General features: G+C 37.9%; 1 protein-coding gene across 2 annotated transcripts in view; it reads left to right on the top strand.

The window, feature by feature from the left end:
- ACYP2 (acylphosphatase 2) overlaps positions 1 to 2,206 on the top strand; it is a 65,186-nt gene extending 62,980 nt beyond the window's left edge. For both annotated transcript variants that reach the window (XM_025165169.2, XM_007425794.3), the window contains one exon: positions 1,394 to 2,206. In XM_025165169.2, coding sequence (XP_025020937.1) covers positions 1,394 to 1,438 — 45 coding nt within the window. In that variant the 3' untranslated portion in view covers positions 1,439 to 2,206. The remainder of the gene's footprint in view (positions 1 to 1,393) is intronic.
- The last annotated feature ends 14,408 nt before the right edge of the window (positions 2,207 to 16,614 follow it).

Genomic DNA, 16,614 nt, shown 5'->3' on the forward strand with positions numbered 1-16,614 from the left:
AAAGGGAAAAAGTATTACTGTTCAATAAAATATTGCATCCAAAGTAAAGATAGGACAGAATTTTGGCATTTCCAAATTTTTAGTGCTATTGTTGTGCTTAGTAACATGCTTTTAAATCATACTGGCCTTTTGATAATCAAGATATCAGGTGCTGACCCTTCCAACTATTTCAGAACATAACAATATTTTTGTTCTTTTGTTCCTTTCCTAATCATAAGATAAAATACATAGATTCATTAAAATTATAAGAATTGTGTCACTGATCTTAACAAGATGCCAGTTCAATATGAACCAGCATTACAATAATGTGAGCCCACACTAAGCCAGTATCACCTCCTCTGACTGGCAGTCCTAGGCAGGAGTCTTTGCAACTAAAAAATAAATTTGAGTCTCTACACACTGCAGTGCAGGAATTCCTCTAACAGTGCCGCATCTTTTGCATACAATTCACCATTAACATATTGTGCTTATCTTAGAAGTTAGGCACACTAAGTATCCCAGTTCAAGCTGTTTACACTGAAGCATGATTTACATATGAAACAGAGTGTGGTAGTGAATAGATACCAGGGATCTGATTATGTATACTTCCAGGTATACTAGCCCTAGCACTACAAATCAGAAGGTATTATACAGAAGAGAAATGAGAAAACGTGGGAGGGTTGCATAGGATTCTATATTTAATTCCAAATTGTGCAAATTGCAAAATAAAAACTTCATGTAAAAGTACCCTCAGACTAGGCAGAAGCAAACCCGATGTCTTATGCTGCTGTGGAACTCAGTAGGTAATTTAGGCCATATCAACATAGCCTAATATGTCTATAGGATTCCTGTGAAGAATTAGCAAACTGCTGCTTGAGCTTTTTCAAGGAAGGGTGGAATAAAAATATAAATGTCAGTAACCCATCAGATTAGGCCTTTGTAAAGTTTATAACAGATTATTCATTCTAACCAGCATTTCAGAGTTCTCTATATTGATCACAAGACTGGTCCATCTCATAACTTATACTTGACTGGAGGGACAAGAGGGAATTTGGAAAGGAAGAATGTGACTACATACAGACAATATTCTTATTAATGTGATGAAGATATGCTGAGCTTCAACATCATATAGGAGTTGTAGTTCAATATATTTGAAGGGTACCAAGTTGTTGAAGTCTGTAAGAAAGAAACCAGAATATTCTTCTCTACATCTTGGTACCCACCCAAATTCTTGTTTTTAATAATCTCAGTCCTCCAGCATCCATAAGATAGAGAATTCTCTCTGCCCTTTCTGCACAACTGTCTTCCTTTGCTTTGCCACACCTTCAACAACATACAACATCAAAATATAACAGCAGAAGCATGGATAATATTGTAATACTCTGACTTCTCTACCATTATTTTCCCTTTGCAGGAAAGCTTGGCTGACCAGCGTTGGAAGTCCTGGCTCACGCATTGACCGGACAAATTTTTCTAATGAAAAGGAAATCTCAAAGCTTGAATTCTCTGGATTCATCACAAGATACTGATTTAAAAAACCATAGAATTATCTTAATTCTACCATTGCATCAAAATCTCCAGGTTTCCCTATTGCATATTAGGAAAATGTAACAATTCTCTCATTTACATTCTGGTGAAATTGTTATGCAGTGTGTTAAAGCAAAAAAAAAAAAAAAAATAGTACCACTTTGTTAAACATTTTTCTTCTTTACAGATACTTTAGAAACCCCCCCCAATTAAGGTTACTTCTACAAATTGGCGTGTTATTCCCATGTTATTAAGCATGTTGTTCTGTTATCATGTGCTTGTTTATTTGGAAGTGAATCCCTTTTTATCCAACAGAATTACTCCAGGTAATTGTATAAACCCTGCAGCTTTAAGGATTTGTCCCAAAAGTAAGGGTGGAATTATTTATATCTTAAAATTAATATATATGACTACATTAGGTGAAATAATTTACTAATTCCTTAAACATTTAATTCTGGACACTCTAAACCAGTCTCAACCAAAATGTTTTACAATACATTAAAACAATTTTTAAAACTTTATCTAGTTCTCTGACCAATGAACGTTCCCCTCCCTATTGCAATCAGAAGTCATTTGTCATCATTATTCCTAGATGAGGGAAATACTGCATGTGCCACATTAAATTTTGAAAGGAATGTTGATGGTATTTTTTGCACTTGTGGTAACAGTGCTGAAATAAATTTTGATTGCCATAAAAGCAGTTTATCTCTTGTCTGGGTGGATCCACTTCCTCTTTGTTGCTGCCCCCTTGGTTCATCTCTTGTCATGTCCATGTTGGCTCAGTCCATAAAACAGAGAGGACGGGGGGGGGGGGGGAGAGAGAGAGAGAGAGAAGGGGAGAGAGAGAGAGAGAGAGAGAGAGAGAGACCATTTCATCAACCGCTTCTTGCTACTGCTTTACTTTTTATTGGCCTTCCTCTCTCTGTCTGTCTGTTGTTATTCAGAGAAGGCAAGACAGAAGAGCAGATGGTCAGGATACTCTGAGAGTCAAGAGAAGGCTTCTTGCAGAGGTGTAAGCTCTGGCAATTGCCCCATAATACCAATTCCTGAGGTTGACCCTGCTTAGGAAATACTTAATGTGCCCAATGAAAGGACAATAACGTATTTGAAAATTATTTTTAAGCTTACGTAATCCAAGTGAGAGGAGCCTTTCCCAGTCACTCCTGTGATGTATTCTCAGTGTGCTAATGGAAAAAAAGCATGGATATTTATTTGTACAGAGATGGAAGCACTAAGCATTACCCATGGCATTGTACCTGATCATTGACTCCAGATTTACTCCTTCAAATATCAAGACAGAATGGAATAACAATGGATCCTCTATTTTCATTTGTGCCAACAATATTGGCAAACTGCAAACATGCAGAACTGCTGACATTTACATGTATAATCTAAGCAGGCATTCCCAGGAAACTATTGATCTGAGTCATTAATAAAGCATGAATTCATTGCTAATTCAAATGGGCAGTTGAAACAGCCTGTCATGTGTATGGAGAAGAGTATTTTTTTCCACAACCAGATTAATTTTCATTGGATCTTTTATTCAAGTTCTTGCCTGCTTAGTAAGTTGTTATAATTCCAAACACACACAGCTTTTGTGATCATCTACAAACATCCTTTGTTAAACTCCTTAAGGACAACCCTTGTGAAACTGAAATGCAAAATGGCAAAGATCAAGTGTAGGTCTTGTTCATTAGCCAGAACATCTTTTTGCTGGGAACCAGTCTGTATTTTCTCTTGGGCCACAATGAATATGAACAATAATGAAGGGACACACAAAGCTGCTCAAAAGAAAGTTTTTTTCCTCATTCTGTGTTGCTTGGTATGTTCTATAACATACCAAGCAACACAAAATGAAGAAAAAATGAGATAAAAAGATGATGTAAGATTTGTCCAGAGTCCCATAGGTATCTCTGTGATTCACATGTTAGATAAAATCCACAGGAAGATACTTTCATGGAACTTATTTTTTCCTTGCCAGTGTTTGCATATTTAAAGCCATTCCATATCTGAGCCATTCCATTCCCAAACAGATGGGTCAGAAATTCTAGTGCAGCATTTCCCAACTTAGTACCCCCCCGTCATCCAGTATATCCAGAGGGGCCAATATGTGGAAACATGCTGTACTGATGCTAAAGGTTTTCAGGAAATATGGTCAGGGGATCAGAGGAGTAAATATTTCCAGGATGATGAGAAGTGCTAGAATTTCATGGAAGCTAATTTTCATGGAAATTAATTGTCAGTATAATAGGAAATCAATGTACAAATAGGGGAAAAAAGCAGGAGACATGGACCGACATCCATAACATGCCTAAATGCAGTAATGGATGAAAACTGTCAGTGCCCTAGATCTAGCAGTCCATGGCATATGCCAAAACATTTTACCAATAAAACTGTTCATATTCATTAACAGCAACTGTTGGAATAGTAAATGAGCTGGGCACTTATTCAGTTTTCATAAATGAGTTCATTCTTGTTCAACTGAATATTGGATAAATCTCTTGGAGGAGTAAGATTGGAGAGTACTTGCTTGTTGGACCTTTGTGAATTATGATAAAAATCTGCCAAAAAGAAAGTAGTCAGTATAGGAGGTAGGTGTTTTTTTCAGGGAGGGGTAACTGGATCTTAAGGTTCTTGATAACTACTGAGTACAGTATTCACTAACATTTTTCTAAATAAGATCTTAGAATCACCAATAGCAACTGAGTTCCAGGCTTTATTTGATAATGAAGATTAACTAGATCCTTTCCAGTCAAATTTGAGATTGAATGAAGGGACATAAACAGCTCGACTGGCTTTGGTAGATGATTTATATTGCGGACTAGCTAAGGAGAATTCCCTTTTGTTTCCGTTGGACCTCTCAGCATCATTCAGTACTGCCTAGGAAGAACTATTTTGCACTGGTTCCTTGTAATCTTACCTGACTAATGTTCTGCGAAGATAATAGTAGGAGACTATTTCTCATCCCTCTTTTTACCTTTTTTTAAAAGTCTCCCTTTTGTCTCTATGCTTTTCAACATCTACTGTACATAAAAACAACTGTTTGTGTCTCTGATTGTAAGCTGTAAGTATAACTGAAACTGAATCAATTTTGCCCAATAATTCTATAATTTAAATCTGAATTACCATACATCAATGTTTCTCAACCTTGGCAACTTTAATATTTGTGGACATCAACTCCCATGTTGGCTGGAGAATTCTGGGAGTTGAAGTCAACACATCTTAAAGTTGCCAAAGTTGAGAAACAGTGCCATACATAATAGAGAAAAAGAATCACTTGTGATTTCTAAGAACCAGACTGCCAGCATGCTAGATTTACAGGGGGTGGAGACGGGGAGAGAAAGGAAACCACTATTCAACTATGAGGCCTGCCAGTTATCAGCTGCTGCTTCATTTCTGCCCAACATCTCTAAATGGTTGACCTCCACTATGGAAAGCAACTTCACGATGGTTCCTTCAGGCCATGGGCTGACTCCACCCACCCAGGCTAGCAATTGTGGATGTGTCTGCTATATGGTTGAAAAAGTTGTCTTGATACCAGGTTAAATCTCTTCTTAAATCAGAATACAAGCAATAAATGAATGAACACATGAACACTTCAGGCACATGCTAGAAATTATAAGGAGAAATGAATGATTATTCATTTAAAATATTTTAATTTTTCTTTTAAGTGTTTTTCCAAAGTATTCAACTTTCAGTGCAGTGGCATGTTGAAGGAAAACAATATTTTAAAAATCATAAAACTGTCAAAAAAATGAAAACAGAAGAAATAGCCAATTATGTAATTAAACCCTGGAAAAAATAACATTTGTCATCACAATTTTTAGTTACTGCTAAAAAGTATAAAATTAGACACCAGCTCAGTTTCTTTTGAGCAATATTCCTCAGTGGTGACACCTTCATTGAAAAGACCCCATCAACAGCTTTCAGCCTTATCATTCTTGAATATGGTGACATCCAGGTCAAGGCATTAGATATAGATAAATAAAATAGTTAGATCCATGTAGGAGCAAGTTGTTCATTTATGAAATAATATTCAACATGATTGGCAGGTCATATAAGGCTTCATTGGAAGAAAGTTTGTATAGATATAACTGCACAATTTTCTTTAGTTAGAATTACAATACTGTATGCAATCAATACAATGGTAAGTATACGTTAAATAAATAAGGAAACTAATATAAATCAAAGTGCGAAAAAAAATAGTACATTCTTTGTTCAATGTAAATAAGGACAGGAAGGGGTCAAGAAAGTCAAAATGGTGGCCATGACTGCACAATCAAACAGTATGCATTGCATTAAAAAGGGTCAGGGTTAGGGTTAAGGTTAGACTAAAAAAGTCAAATAATTTTATGGATATGATATCAATGTCCTAAATTATAATCAATGTTGATAGAATATATATTTCTTTTTTCTCTATCTCCAATACTCCAAGTTATCTAAACGATATATTAATAACTAATTAATACCATACAAATATCATTGTATTGAAACAATATAATGTATCAAGGCTTATAACAATATAATAAAAAGGAAAAAAAGAGGCCAGGGCTTCAATCATATGGCTGTAGCCACCATCTTGACTTTTGGACTGCCTGATGTCCTTATTATGGAGTTCTTGCCTATAATTTTAAGACCACTCAACTATACTAAGTGCTGACATTTTAGAAATAGTGTAATAGGATTAAATCTTGTTCTAGAACTTTTATGGACAATTGTTTTTCTATTATACTGCTTTGGCTGGTAATACAGGGGAGTGCTATATGGTTATACTATATGCCCCAGCAACTTTTGACTTACTTAGTTAAATATTCATTTATTTATCTAATACCTCTAAACACAGAAGTACACACGCATATATGAGGCAAAGCTTTTACAGGGATTTCCTAAGGAAAACTTTGGTGGTGCTTTGGAATAAGTAGCCCAACTGAATAATACCACCAGGATTCAACGGATCTAGCAATCTCTTTCCAGCATTGCCCAGCCAGAATGGGCAAACCATGTGTAGAGTCAACAGCTTCCCCTTACTGAAGTATATGCTTCCAAAGAGGGAAACCATGTAGTGATCATGGCTAATAACTGAGTATGGATGGATTTAACCTGCACAAGTCTATCAAACCCAACCTCCACCGGCCTGGTGTTCTGCAGATGTATTGGTTTACAATTTGCAGATTTCCCAGCTAGCAAATTCTGCAACATAGTTTAACATATGATAGAAAGAAGTAGTTTAACCTTCTAAAAGCTTTCAAAACTTGTATCCATAGCTTCTGTGCTTTCCCTTCCATGCTCTCAACTTTGTCTGGTTTTGAATATGAAAAAAAAAATCTCATAGCCATCAATTCTAATATTTTAAGACAAGGAGAGGACAAAGTCTGTCTACTAATCTTGTTCCACTGCAACAGGATCTTATATGGGATTCAGCTTTAGATAGTGAGAAAAAATGTACTCCTTCTCACGTAGATTACATTGTCTAGACAATGCATGTAAGCATCAGCAACGATGCACTGGGACTTCAGGTTAACTCTGATAAACAAAGCACAGCATCCTATTCTTTTTGCAATACCATCCATTGTTGGGAACACATTGCACTCCTGTCATAATTTTGTTGTAGAAATGTCAGCAAACCTAGATAACTAGGCCAGAATTTAGCTCTCCAGCCTCTGCTTGCTGCCCCTGGATAATATGAGTTGTTTTAAATCCTATACTCAGTGTTGTTTACAGATTGCTTAACAACAATTAACCATTTTCAAGGTTCACAGAATAATAAAAATCCAATGGTTTATTCTTTGAAATAAAGAAATGGATTCTGCAGATTATCCATCTCATGAGCAAATAAGCACATTTGTGTGAGTCCTTTTACTTTGCATAATCTCCTCTGCCATTTTTCACTATTTTGCTCCTCATGCTAATCATAAAAGTGTGGCAAAGTGTGGCTACTAGCTCCTGACATTTGGAAATCCTATTCAAGCCTATTTCTTCAACCATATGGACTAGGCACTTAAAGCCCAGAATCACATGAAATTCAAACACCATGGCCCATTGTTGTCTATTTATGTACCTGTCCCAGAGAAATATGAGAAGGCACGCTTCATTTTTATAAGGCTTCTGCTAACACGGTTAGAAAAACCTTGCTCTTTGATGATACCAGTCTCTCATCATACACAAAATCTGGCTGGATCAAGGAGCCAACTTGGAAAACTACAAACTATATGTAGCAGACATATTACATTTTTTGAAATGAAAAAGCCACGCTTTTGAATTTTACAGCCTGCAGGAGCACTTAAAACCACTCCCAGGCTGCTTCTCCCACACAGAAATTTAGCTGTTGTGCATACTGTTGTAAATATATAAATAGAACCAAGAGTGGAGAAAAGTGCTATTTTTGATCATCTTGGAGGAGGTAGAATTTTACATACAGTTAAAAAAGGTTAAGTATTTCCTTGCCACTGTTCTGCTAAAATTGCATCCTCCTAATGCTGTTCTATATTTAAAAGAATAAAAATGGAGTGCGGTTTCATGACATTAGTATTTCCATAAAATACACTATTTACTAACAATGTTTTGACAACAAATGATAATTCATCAGAAGACAAGAAAACAATTAGATTAGAAACTGTCTATTACATCTATTTATCCTACCTAAGTCACTAGTCTTCTTTACAAAAAGAAGCACAGAACAGGGTTACAAAGGGCTAATTACATTTAGTGGTCTTCTAAAACATCAGTCTTTCTGTCTTTCTCATCCCACTTCAAAATGTGCTTGGGATTGATCAGGCTATTTTTACTATTTACAGATCTATTTAGACATCAAGTGGTAAGATTCCAGACATGCCTATGGCTGTAAGTCTAGGACTCACAGAGAACATCAGTCAATGAAAGCTATTTTTGTCCAATATCTGATCACAGAGAATTATCAGCTAATCAGGACTGTTTTCTTTTAATTTCAAACTTGTCAATAACTAAGTCCTCATCCTACTCATAACCCCCAGGTTCCTCTGCATCTGTGCCTAAACAAACAATTGATCGCTGTTACAGGAAAAATAGAAAAATGCTAGCATTCCTCTTCTTTTATATATATGCCTGTACACATATCTATGAACATCTGTCCACTTGTACACAACAACATCCCACAGGCAGTTTGAGAGCAGGTGTGTGAAAGCTGGTTGATCATTTAAAAATATGCAAATTGTACTGAAAATCTTCATTACTTATCGTTATTTGTTACATTTATAACTCATCTTTCCTCTAGGAGCTCAAGTTGATGTATGTATCATTTCTCCTCTAATTTTCCCCCACAATAGCATGGGGAATTTTGGCTAAGAGCTAACCCAAAGTCATTCAGTGAGTTTCTATTGGTGAGGGTGGACTTGTACTTAGGGCCCCCCTAGTCCTAGTCTGAGGGTTTTTTCCTCCCCAAACTCCTGCAATTTCTTTTTTTAAATATGATGTTTGGGAAGGATGATCAGTTTTACAGGCAGTGAGAGATGGGTTTCATTGGGATATTGTGTGAGTTAGACAGTTGGATGTGAATTGCTTGAAGAGACTCTACATATTGGGAATGAGGAACAAAGCAAGGAGAGATGATTGTGAAACAGTTAAATGTGTGTGATGCCTAGTATGTGAAGGGTTTTATTTGCTGTATGTGACTTGAGTGTCCTCCTTGTAATGAGTTGTAGGAATAACTGGGAGGAACAGGAAGAAGAGCTGCAATCAAGACAACAGTCAGATAAAAGAAATGTGAGTCCAAAACAGAAATGTAATTTGAGAAAATGTGTCAGACTTTACCCTCCCTAGTTCTCTTTAGGTTAAAGGCAGGGAGGGGAGAGACACATTCAGATTTGCAAGATTCTGTTACTGTAACCCTATAATAAAAGCATTAATAACTTTGGTTTTCCAGTCTTGTCTACCTTGACGGACTGACACTCCTAGACCAGCAGCTACTCCTTGATAGGCGGGTAGGGGCCGTGATCAGGTAGAGGCCATGACCAAACCTTTGCCCAGCTTTAGCAAGTGTACCAGTTGTGGTCCCCCTCTGGAACACAAGGATCTTGCAATTGTAACTCCTATCTCATCACCATTTACTTAGACCCCGGCAATGTACTCTATATGGGGCTACCTTTGAGGACCACCTCAAAACACTACTTATTTTAAATGTATTATTGTTTATTGTTATTAATCACTGGGAGTCTTTTTAAAGTTCATCAATATATAAATGCAGTAAATAAATAAATGAATGCTGGTATACAAGCAATTCAGCATTTGGACCCCTTTCTTGCACCATGCCACCATGTCAGTATCATGGCAGCCAAGTAGCTGGAAGGTGATGAGAGCAAAAATCCCTATCTATGGAAGCAAAACCCCTTTGAAATATAAGGCAGCGATATATAGTTTTTTTCTGGAGCAGCATCTGCAGTCCTGAAAAGGCATTTCCCAGTTCAGGAGGGTGGTAGCATTGGTGTGAGAATATATTGCAACTGAACATCAGGGGAGGAAAGGTCAAGCCAACCCAGTGCCAGGACTCTACCACTGGCTGTCTCTTATTGTTGCCACTAGCTGGCTGGGGAATTCTGGGAGCTGAAGTCCACACATCTTGAAGTTGCCAAGTTTGAAAAACACAGATATAGATCTTTCAGCACTGGCCAAAATTCTCAGTAACAGTTACCTGTTAGCAGCCTCACTGCCTCATTTGCACCAATTGAAAATTCTGGGCAATCTTTAAATGTGGCCCCATTTATTTATTTAAAACATTTGTATAGTCACTCATCTTAAACCAGACTCTAGGTGGCTTGCAATCAAAACTAAAACCACATATACATAATAAAAACCAAAAACAATAAACCCAATAACAACAACAAAAAAAAAAAACAGAAAAACCTGGCACCCCAGCTATCATTCTTTGATGCAACCCACACATTTTCTCTAACCTCACCCCATGTAGAATGAGTTGCAGCAGTCAGGTTGCAACAATGAACAGCAATCACCCAAGTTTAGAACTGCCCTACATTTGCATGAATGGCACAATACTGATACACATTTTTTGATCATTGGAAAATGAGTTTTCTATTGCTTTGAAATATAAATCATGGTTATGCTTAGATCAGAGTATATGAAGACAGAAACTAATTTGGTAACAAAAGCATAATTAACTCTAAACAATATGAATCAAGATACTCAGATTTATTTTCATTCAAGTCTGGCATCCATTTCCCCCCAAAGATTTATGAGGCTTTCTTTTAAGTCTGATGTCACTGAGCGTTTTATAGCCCCCAAGCACTAGGAAATCTTTGCCTTGCTTCAGTAGTCTTCTAACATCTAAAGAAGGGATCTTATTCATTCATTTTAAGGCAGCTTAGAGAGAAAATGTATTCATATTTATTTTTAAGCACTCTTCTGACTACAATGCTACTTATAGCTGGGGTTGTGACAAATACAGATAATCACCTCCATACCTCCATTATGCATTGAGAATGCCTTCTCAGTGGATTTCCTAGATTTCCGAGTACACATTCCACTGGGTATATGATAAATATGTTCCTTAACAGCATAATACTAAATATAACCAGGCATACAGAAAGGAGAGAGACAGATTAGCTAGGCAAGAATAATAAACAGCCATGTTCTAGGGGAGAAAAAACAGTTTCTGAAAGGAGAAATTGTTCAGAACCATAGAACTGGAAGAGGTGTTTAGTCTATCAAGTCCAACTCCCTGCTCAATGCACAACTCCAAGATAAGACATCTCTGACAGATGACTATCCAACCTGTTTGAATATACCAGTGAAGGAGAGCTCACACCCCTTTGGGTAACTGAATCCTCCGTTGAACTTATTTTATTGTTAGAAAAAATTCTAATGTTCATTCAGAATCTACCATTCTGTGACTTAAATCCAGTATTCCACATCCTGCCCTTTAGAACAATAGAAAACAGATCTTGACCTACTTCTGCGTAACAACCATCCAATATTTGAAAAATGCTATTGTATTTTCCACTCAGCCTTCTCAAGGCTAAGCATTCCCAATTCCTTTAATCTGTCATGGTAGTGCTGAACTTCTAGTTCCCTGATCATACTTATTCTTCTTCTCAGAAGCTATTTTTATTTGTCTGAAACTTGCTTAAAATGTAGAGCCTAGATCTGGATGAGGTGCTTGAGGTGGGCACTTTGCTATATTGCTTGTTCCTGCAATGTTAATTGTTGAGGACTTCAGAAACCTTGAAAGTTACTCTGTCTCATCTCTGATCCTTGCCTCTTACAGACAGCAAACTTTAACTTTGATGGGTCTAGCCTGCACAGGTTTCTTTCTGTTCTTTGTAGAAATAAGTCCCTGATGAGCAAGACTGTTTTTTTCTGCGATACAGCTGCATCCTCTCTGCCCTTCAGGATTCACTCTCCTATTCTGTGTACCACAATGACCCTTTTTCTTCCCATAAAGTCTCGGATCCTATTTCTTCTGCACTGGCCTGAAAGCTTCCCCTCCCCCCCGCCCCCCCTACATTTCTTTCTTCCAGTGGTCATTCTTATCCTGCTAGGCTTAGTAAATCCTTTAAAAACCAGTTTCAGCATGTTTGAGTCTAAAATTTAAGGTTTCATTTTCTATCTGAGTCTTCTCTTTCATACTTCATCTCTTTGTCTCCATGCCAACTATAATACCAATCATACTTTAGTGAGATGCTGATTAATATACTAAAACATCTTTCCCAACCTGGTATTCTCTTCGATCATTGGATTACATTACCTATAATTTCTAGCCAGTATGTGTATGCCAAATGGAATTATTGGTGTTGTAATACAACACCTCATGAGGATGTCAGATGAGGGAGACTACATTAAAGTATCCCAAGTGAAAGAAATCCTGGAATATGTAGTTGCCAGTATTGTTAACCTGTTTTTTCTATGCAGGTACCAACTGAGCAAGTTCCATTCCAGGGCTCTTTGCTGACCTGAGCGCTCATAGGAGGTAGAGAAGAATGTAAAGTATGATTCATAATACACTCAGACATTGTGAGATGGACAACATTTACATTCTGAGTTAATTAAATGCAAAATGTAACAATACAGTGGTACCTCGGTTCACAAACGCTTCTGTTCACGAACAATTCGGTTCACGAACAGCTCCGGTCGCAAAATTTTGCCTCCGTTCGCGAACTCCACATCGGGTGACGAACAGGATCCGCGGCCATTTTCCCTCCCGTGACACGTGGTCGAAGCTTCCTGTAGGGAGGGGGGCTCTCCCTCCAAACAGTAACCGCCTCCCCACCTGCCTTCCTGTCCTCCACGCCAGAAGTCGCGTCGAGCAAGGTTAGCTTTCTCTCTCTTCATACTGTACTTTGTGTCATATTTTTGCGGTTTTTTAAAAAAAAACATATGGTTCAGAACGGATTAACCGTATTTACATTGAACCTTATGGGAAAATTTGATTCGGTTCACGACCAATTCGGTTCGCGACCAGAGTCGCGGAACGAATTAAGTTCGTGAACCGAGGTACCACTGTATTCTTTTTTCTGTGCTACTACATTTTAATCATCACAATCATTATCATCTTCACAAGAATGGAATTTCTGGAGCTTCATGAATATAAGAATAGCACTGCCAGATCAGACCAAAGGTAAGTATAATTAGTTGGCATTCTCATATCAATACAAACTAACCAGTAACCTAGATATATACAAGTAAGGCATGTGGGTAGTGGCTTTCCCAAATGTTATCATCAATTTCTGGCATACCAAGATACAGAGAGATCCAACTATAAGAGAACAGATTCTATAAGTATTTACATCCTGACTGATTATTTCCGCTGAAGAATCATAGATTATTAGCTTATGATCAAATGTAAATTATTGGTAGGTGTCAAAAAGATGGGGAACCTATGGTACTCCCATTGTTATTCAGATTCAGTTTCCAGCAGTTTCAGCTAGTATGGTTAATTGTAAGAGATGGTTGGAGTTGTAATTTAGTAACATCTGCAAGTCCACAATTCCTCACTCTTGTTCTAAAATAAACATATGTTGCCAAATGCAAATGAAGTCTAGGCACAGATAAGAAGTGATTCTTCTTAATTTGGGGAACATTCCTTTCCCTGGCAAATTTCAGGCCACATGGAAGTCCTAACCAGTTAAATTAGAAAACAAGTGGTGAGAAATCAGTTCAGAAAAAGAAACGTGTGCTGATACTCTCCCAACTGAACATCATCTTGTATGCCGCAGCTTTAATTATATAAAACTGTGAGACATTCAGTGGCAATGAATGACCGGAGAATAGAGCAGTTTAGGTGAACTAAAGAAAAAGACATCCTTTCTAGGCTTGTGCATTGATTAGCATTATGTCATATCATTTCAGTTGTGACATTTCAATAGGCAAATTATGGATTTTTCTTCAAATTTGACTATTACTTTCTGTCAACTTAAAGCAAGATATTATGATTCTAAAATGAGAAAAGAAACTCTCTCTGTGTGTGTATAATCTATATGTACACACACACACACACACACACACATACACATGATTCTCTCAGCCCAATTACCCAAACTGAAGACAGGAAACAAACAAGGCCAGCCCAGGAGATTTGGATGCTCGAAGCCAGGTATTGACATCACAATGCTAACATTTGCTGGATAATGGAAAAGACCAGGGAGCTTCAAAAAGAACACTGTTTTGCCCAGTGCAAATAGGCAGAGAAGATGCATCAAGAGGGGCACAGAGTGCAGATCACGTGAAGTATTCAGCTGCAATCAGTTATATGTTCTCTGAATATGGACCATGAATTAGAATTTCAGAACAAACAGCCTGCAGCACAATTAAATTCAAGTCTTCTCTCGTGGATCCTCCATGGGTTTATCTGATATGATGCATATTTTAAAAAGTCATTTAATGCCATTGAGCAAGCAATTAGGGAAAACCAATGGGATTTTGACAAAGGAGTTCAGCAAGGGAAGTCACCTTTTCTTTTTGTTCTTTCCCTTCTTCTTTTTCCAGTCCAGACTGGTTCTCACCCAGAGATTCAGCTTCTGGGAGCTTTTGACAAGAGTAGCAAATGGAAGATTTCAGAAAAATTGGCTAGGGAAGTTGGCAGGGAAGGCTCCAAGCAGGATGGACAGTGAGGGAAGCATCACTGTGATTTCAATGTGTGTGCAATGTTTGTCTGCTTGTCTGAAGAAATCCCCAAATACCCCTGTTGTAAGTGCAAGCTTGTTTTCTTATTGGAGGAGAATGTGAAGAGACTTGAGGAGAGAGTTGCTACACTGAAATACATCAGGGAAAATGAAGGGTTCCTGGACAGGGCAGCTGAAGCTCACCAGGAAAGGTAGAGAAGTGAACACCAAAGAACAAGGAAAACATCCTTTGGCAGAGGCAAATACATAGAAGAACATGGCCCAAAAAAGCAAGAATAGGAAGACTGCATGCCAGTGGAACTCCGGAACCAGAGACAAGTTGTCACTGTAGTCGACAGCCTGAACAAAACATGCCACAAAGCATTGTAAAAGAACACTTTGGCCCTCACAGATTGAGGAAATCCATAAGTCACCCTGAAAAAGAAAAAGCATATCCTGGTGGTGGGTGATTCCCTGTTAAGGGGAACTGGGGCAACTGGACATGATAGAAAGGTTCTCAGGACTATTTAAATTTACCTATAAATAAAGACCTTGAAAGAATCTCTAAAGACTACAAGGCCATGGACAGAAAGGTGAAAGAACTGGGAGCGCAGGTAGTTTTTTCATCCATCATTCCAGTGGAGGGTTAAGGTGCGAGAAAAGAAAACAGAGTCCTGGAAGGCAACAACTGGTTATGCAAATGTTGTCACAGAGAAGGGTTTGAATTCCACAACAATGACCTATGCTATCTTCATGAAGAACTCCTGGGAAGAGATGGGATACCTACTACAAAAGCTGAAAAGGAAGTGTTTGACAGGCACCTGACCAGTCTCATCAGAACAGTGCTAAGCTACAACAAAAGGGGAGGGTAGCAAAAGCTCAGAACAGAATATGCAGCCAAGGACTGGAGTCCAGAAAGCAGAAAAAGGGAGAAGCAAGAGGCCAGGATGCTCAGAGTTTCACAGGACACCACAGCAGGGATGCCAGTCGTGGTACTCAAAACCTCAGATGTTTTTAGGCCAACATAAACAGCGTGGGACATAAAAAGCAAGAAGCGATCTTTGCACTGAGCATGGGGTTGGGCTAGAGTTGGACCAGTGTCCTTTCCAATTCTTATGATTTTATAACTAAGGCAGATGTGTTTGCTTATGAATTTATGGATAAGATTTATATCCCATCTTTTGTAAATTCAACACTCTTGATAAACTATAAAATCAAAGCTATGAAACCAATTCAAACCAAACATGATCATAAAACCCGAAACCAAAATTATCAAATTCAATAAAACAAGCATTCATTAAAAAACAGCAACAAAACCTTAATTTGTGATAGAGCACATGCTTTGCCTGGAAAGGTCTCAGTGTCATGGTGGGCTGGAAAATCCTCACCTAAAACTCTGGAAACCATTGCTACTTGATACAGAAACCATACTAAGTTAAACTGGTTGGTTGTTTCATACTCAGCATTCTCCTCTGGTGAACAGACAAGGTGCTTCCTAAGCCGTGACCTGCAAAAGCACATTACTGCAGAAGTTGCCAGTCTTCTGAACTAGTAGACAATTTAAAATGTTGAGAGTATGTTGGAAAGATATTCCAAATGGTACAGGGAAGTAGTCCATTTGCAGTATGGAGCATATGTTGCACAGTACAGGTTTACTCAAATATTACCTATCACCCAGGGCAATCCTGGCTGGTTTGGAAGCTGAGCAGGGTCAAGCATGGTTAGTATTTGGATGGAATTCCTTCAGGGCTGTAGGGTAAACTAGGAAGTAAAAAAACAATAATAAACACACAAACATTTTTTTAAAAAAAATACATAACAAAGATGTTTGTTAAAATTGATAGAAGGCAATGGGAAACTACTTCCACCCTGCTGCCAAGAAAACTGCAGGAACGTATCCATGAAGTCACCAGGAGTCAAGCTGGACTTAAATGAAACTTCACTTTTTACAGCCTGCCAAACAAAACACTGAGCTGCAGCCACCGGTTATTCTATTTTCTAAGTTTATTGGGCCTGTTTGGGG

The sequence above is a fragment of the Python bivittatus genome, unplaced genomic scaffold (genome assembly GCF_059951505.1).
Source record: "Python bivittatus isolate LINGU-HERP-01145 unplaced genomic scaffold, Pbiv_v1 ctg000020_np1212, whole genome shotgun sequence".
Classification (NCBI taxonomy): domain Eukaryota; kingdom Metazoa; phylum Chordata; class Lepidosauria; order Squamata; family Pythonidae; genus Python; species Python bivittatus.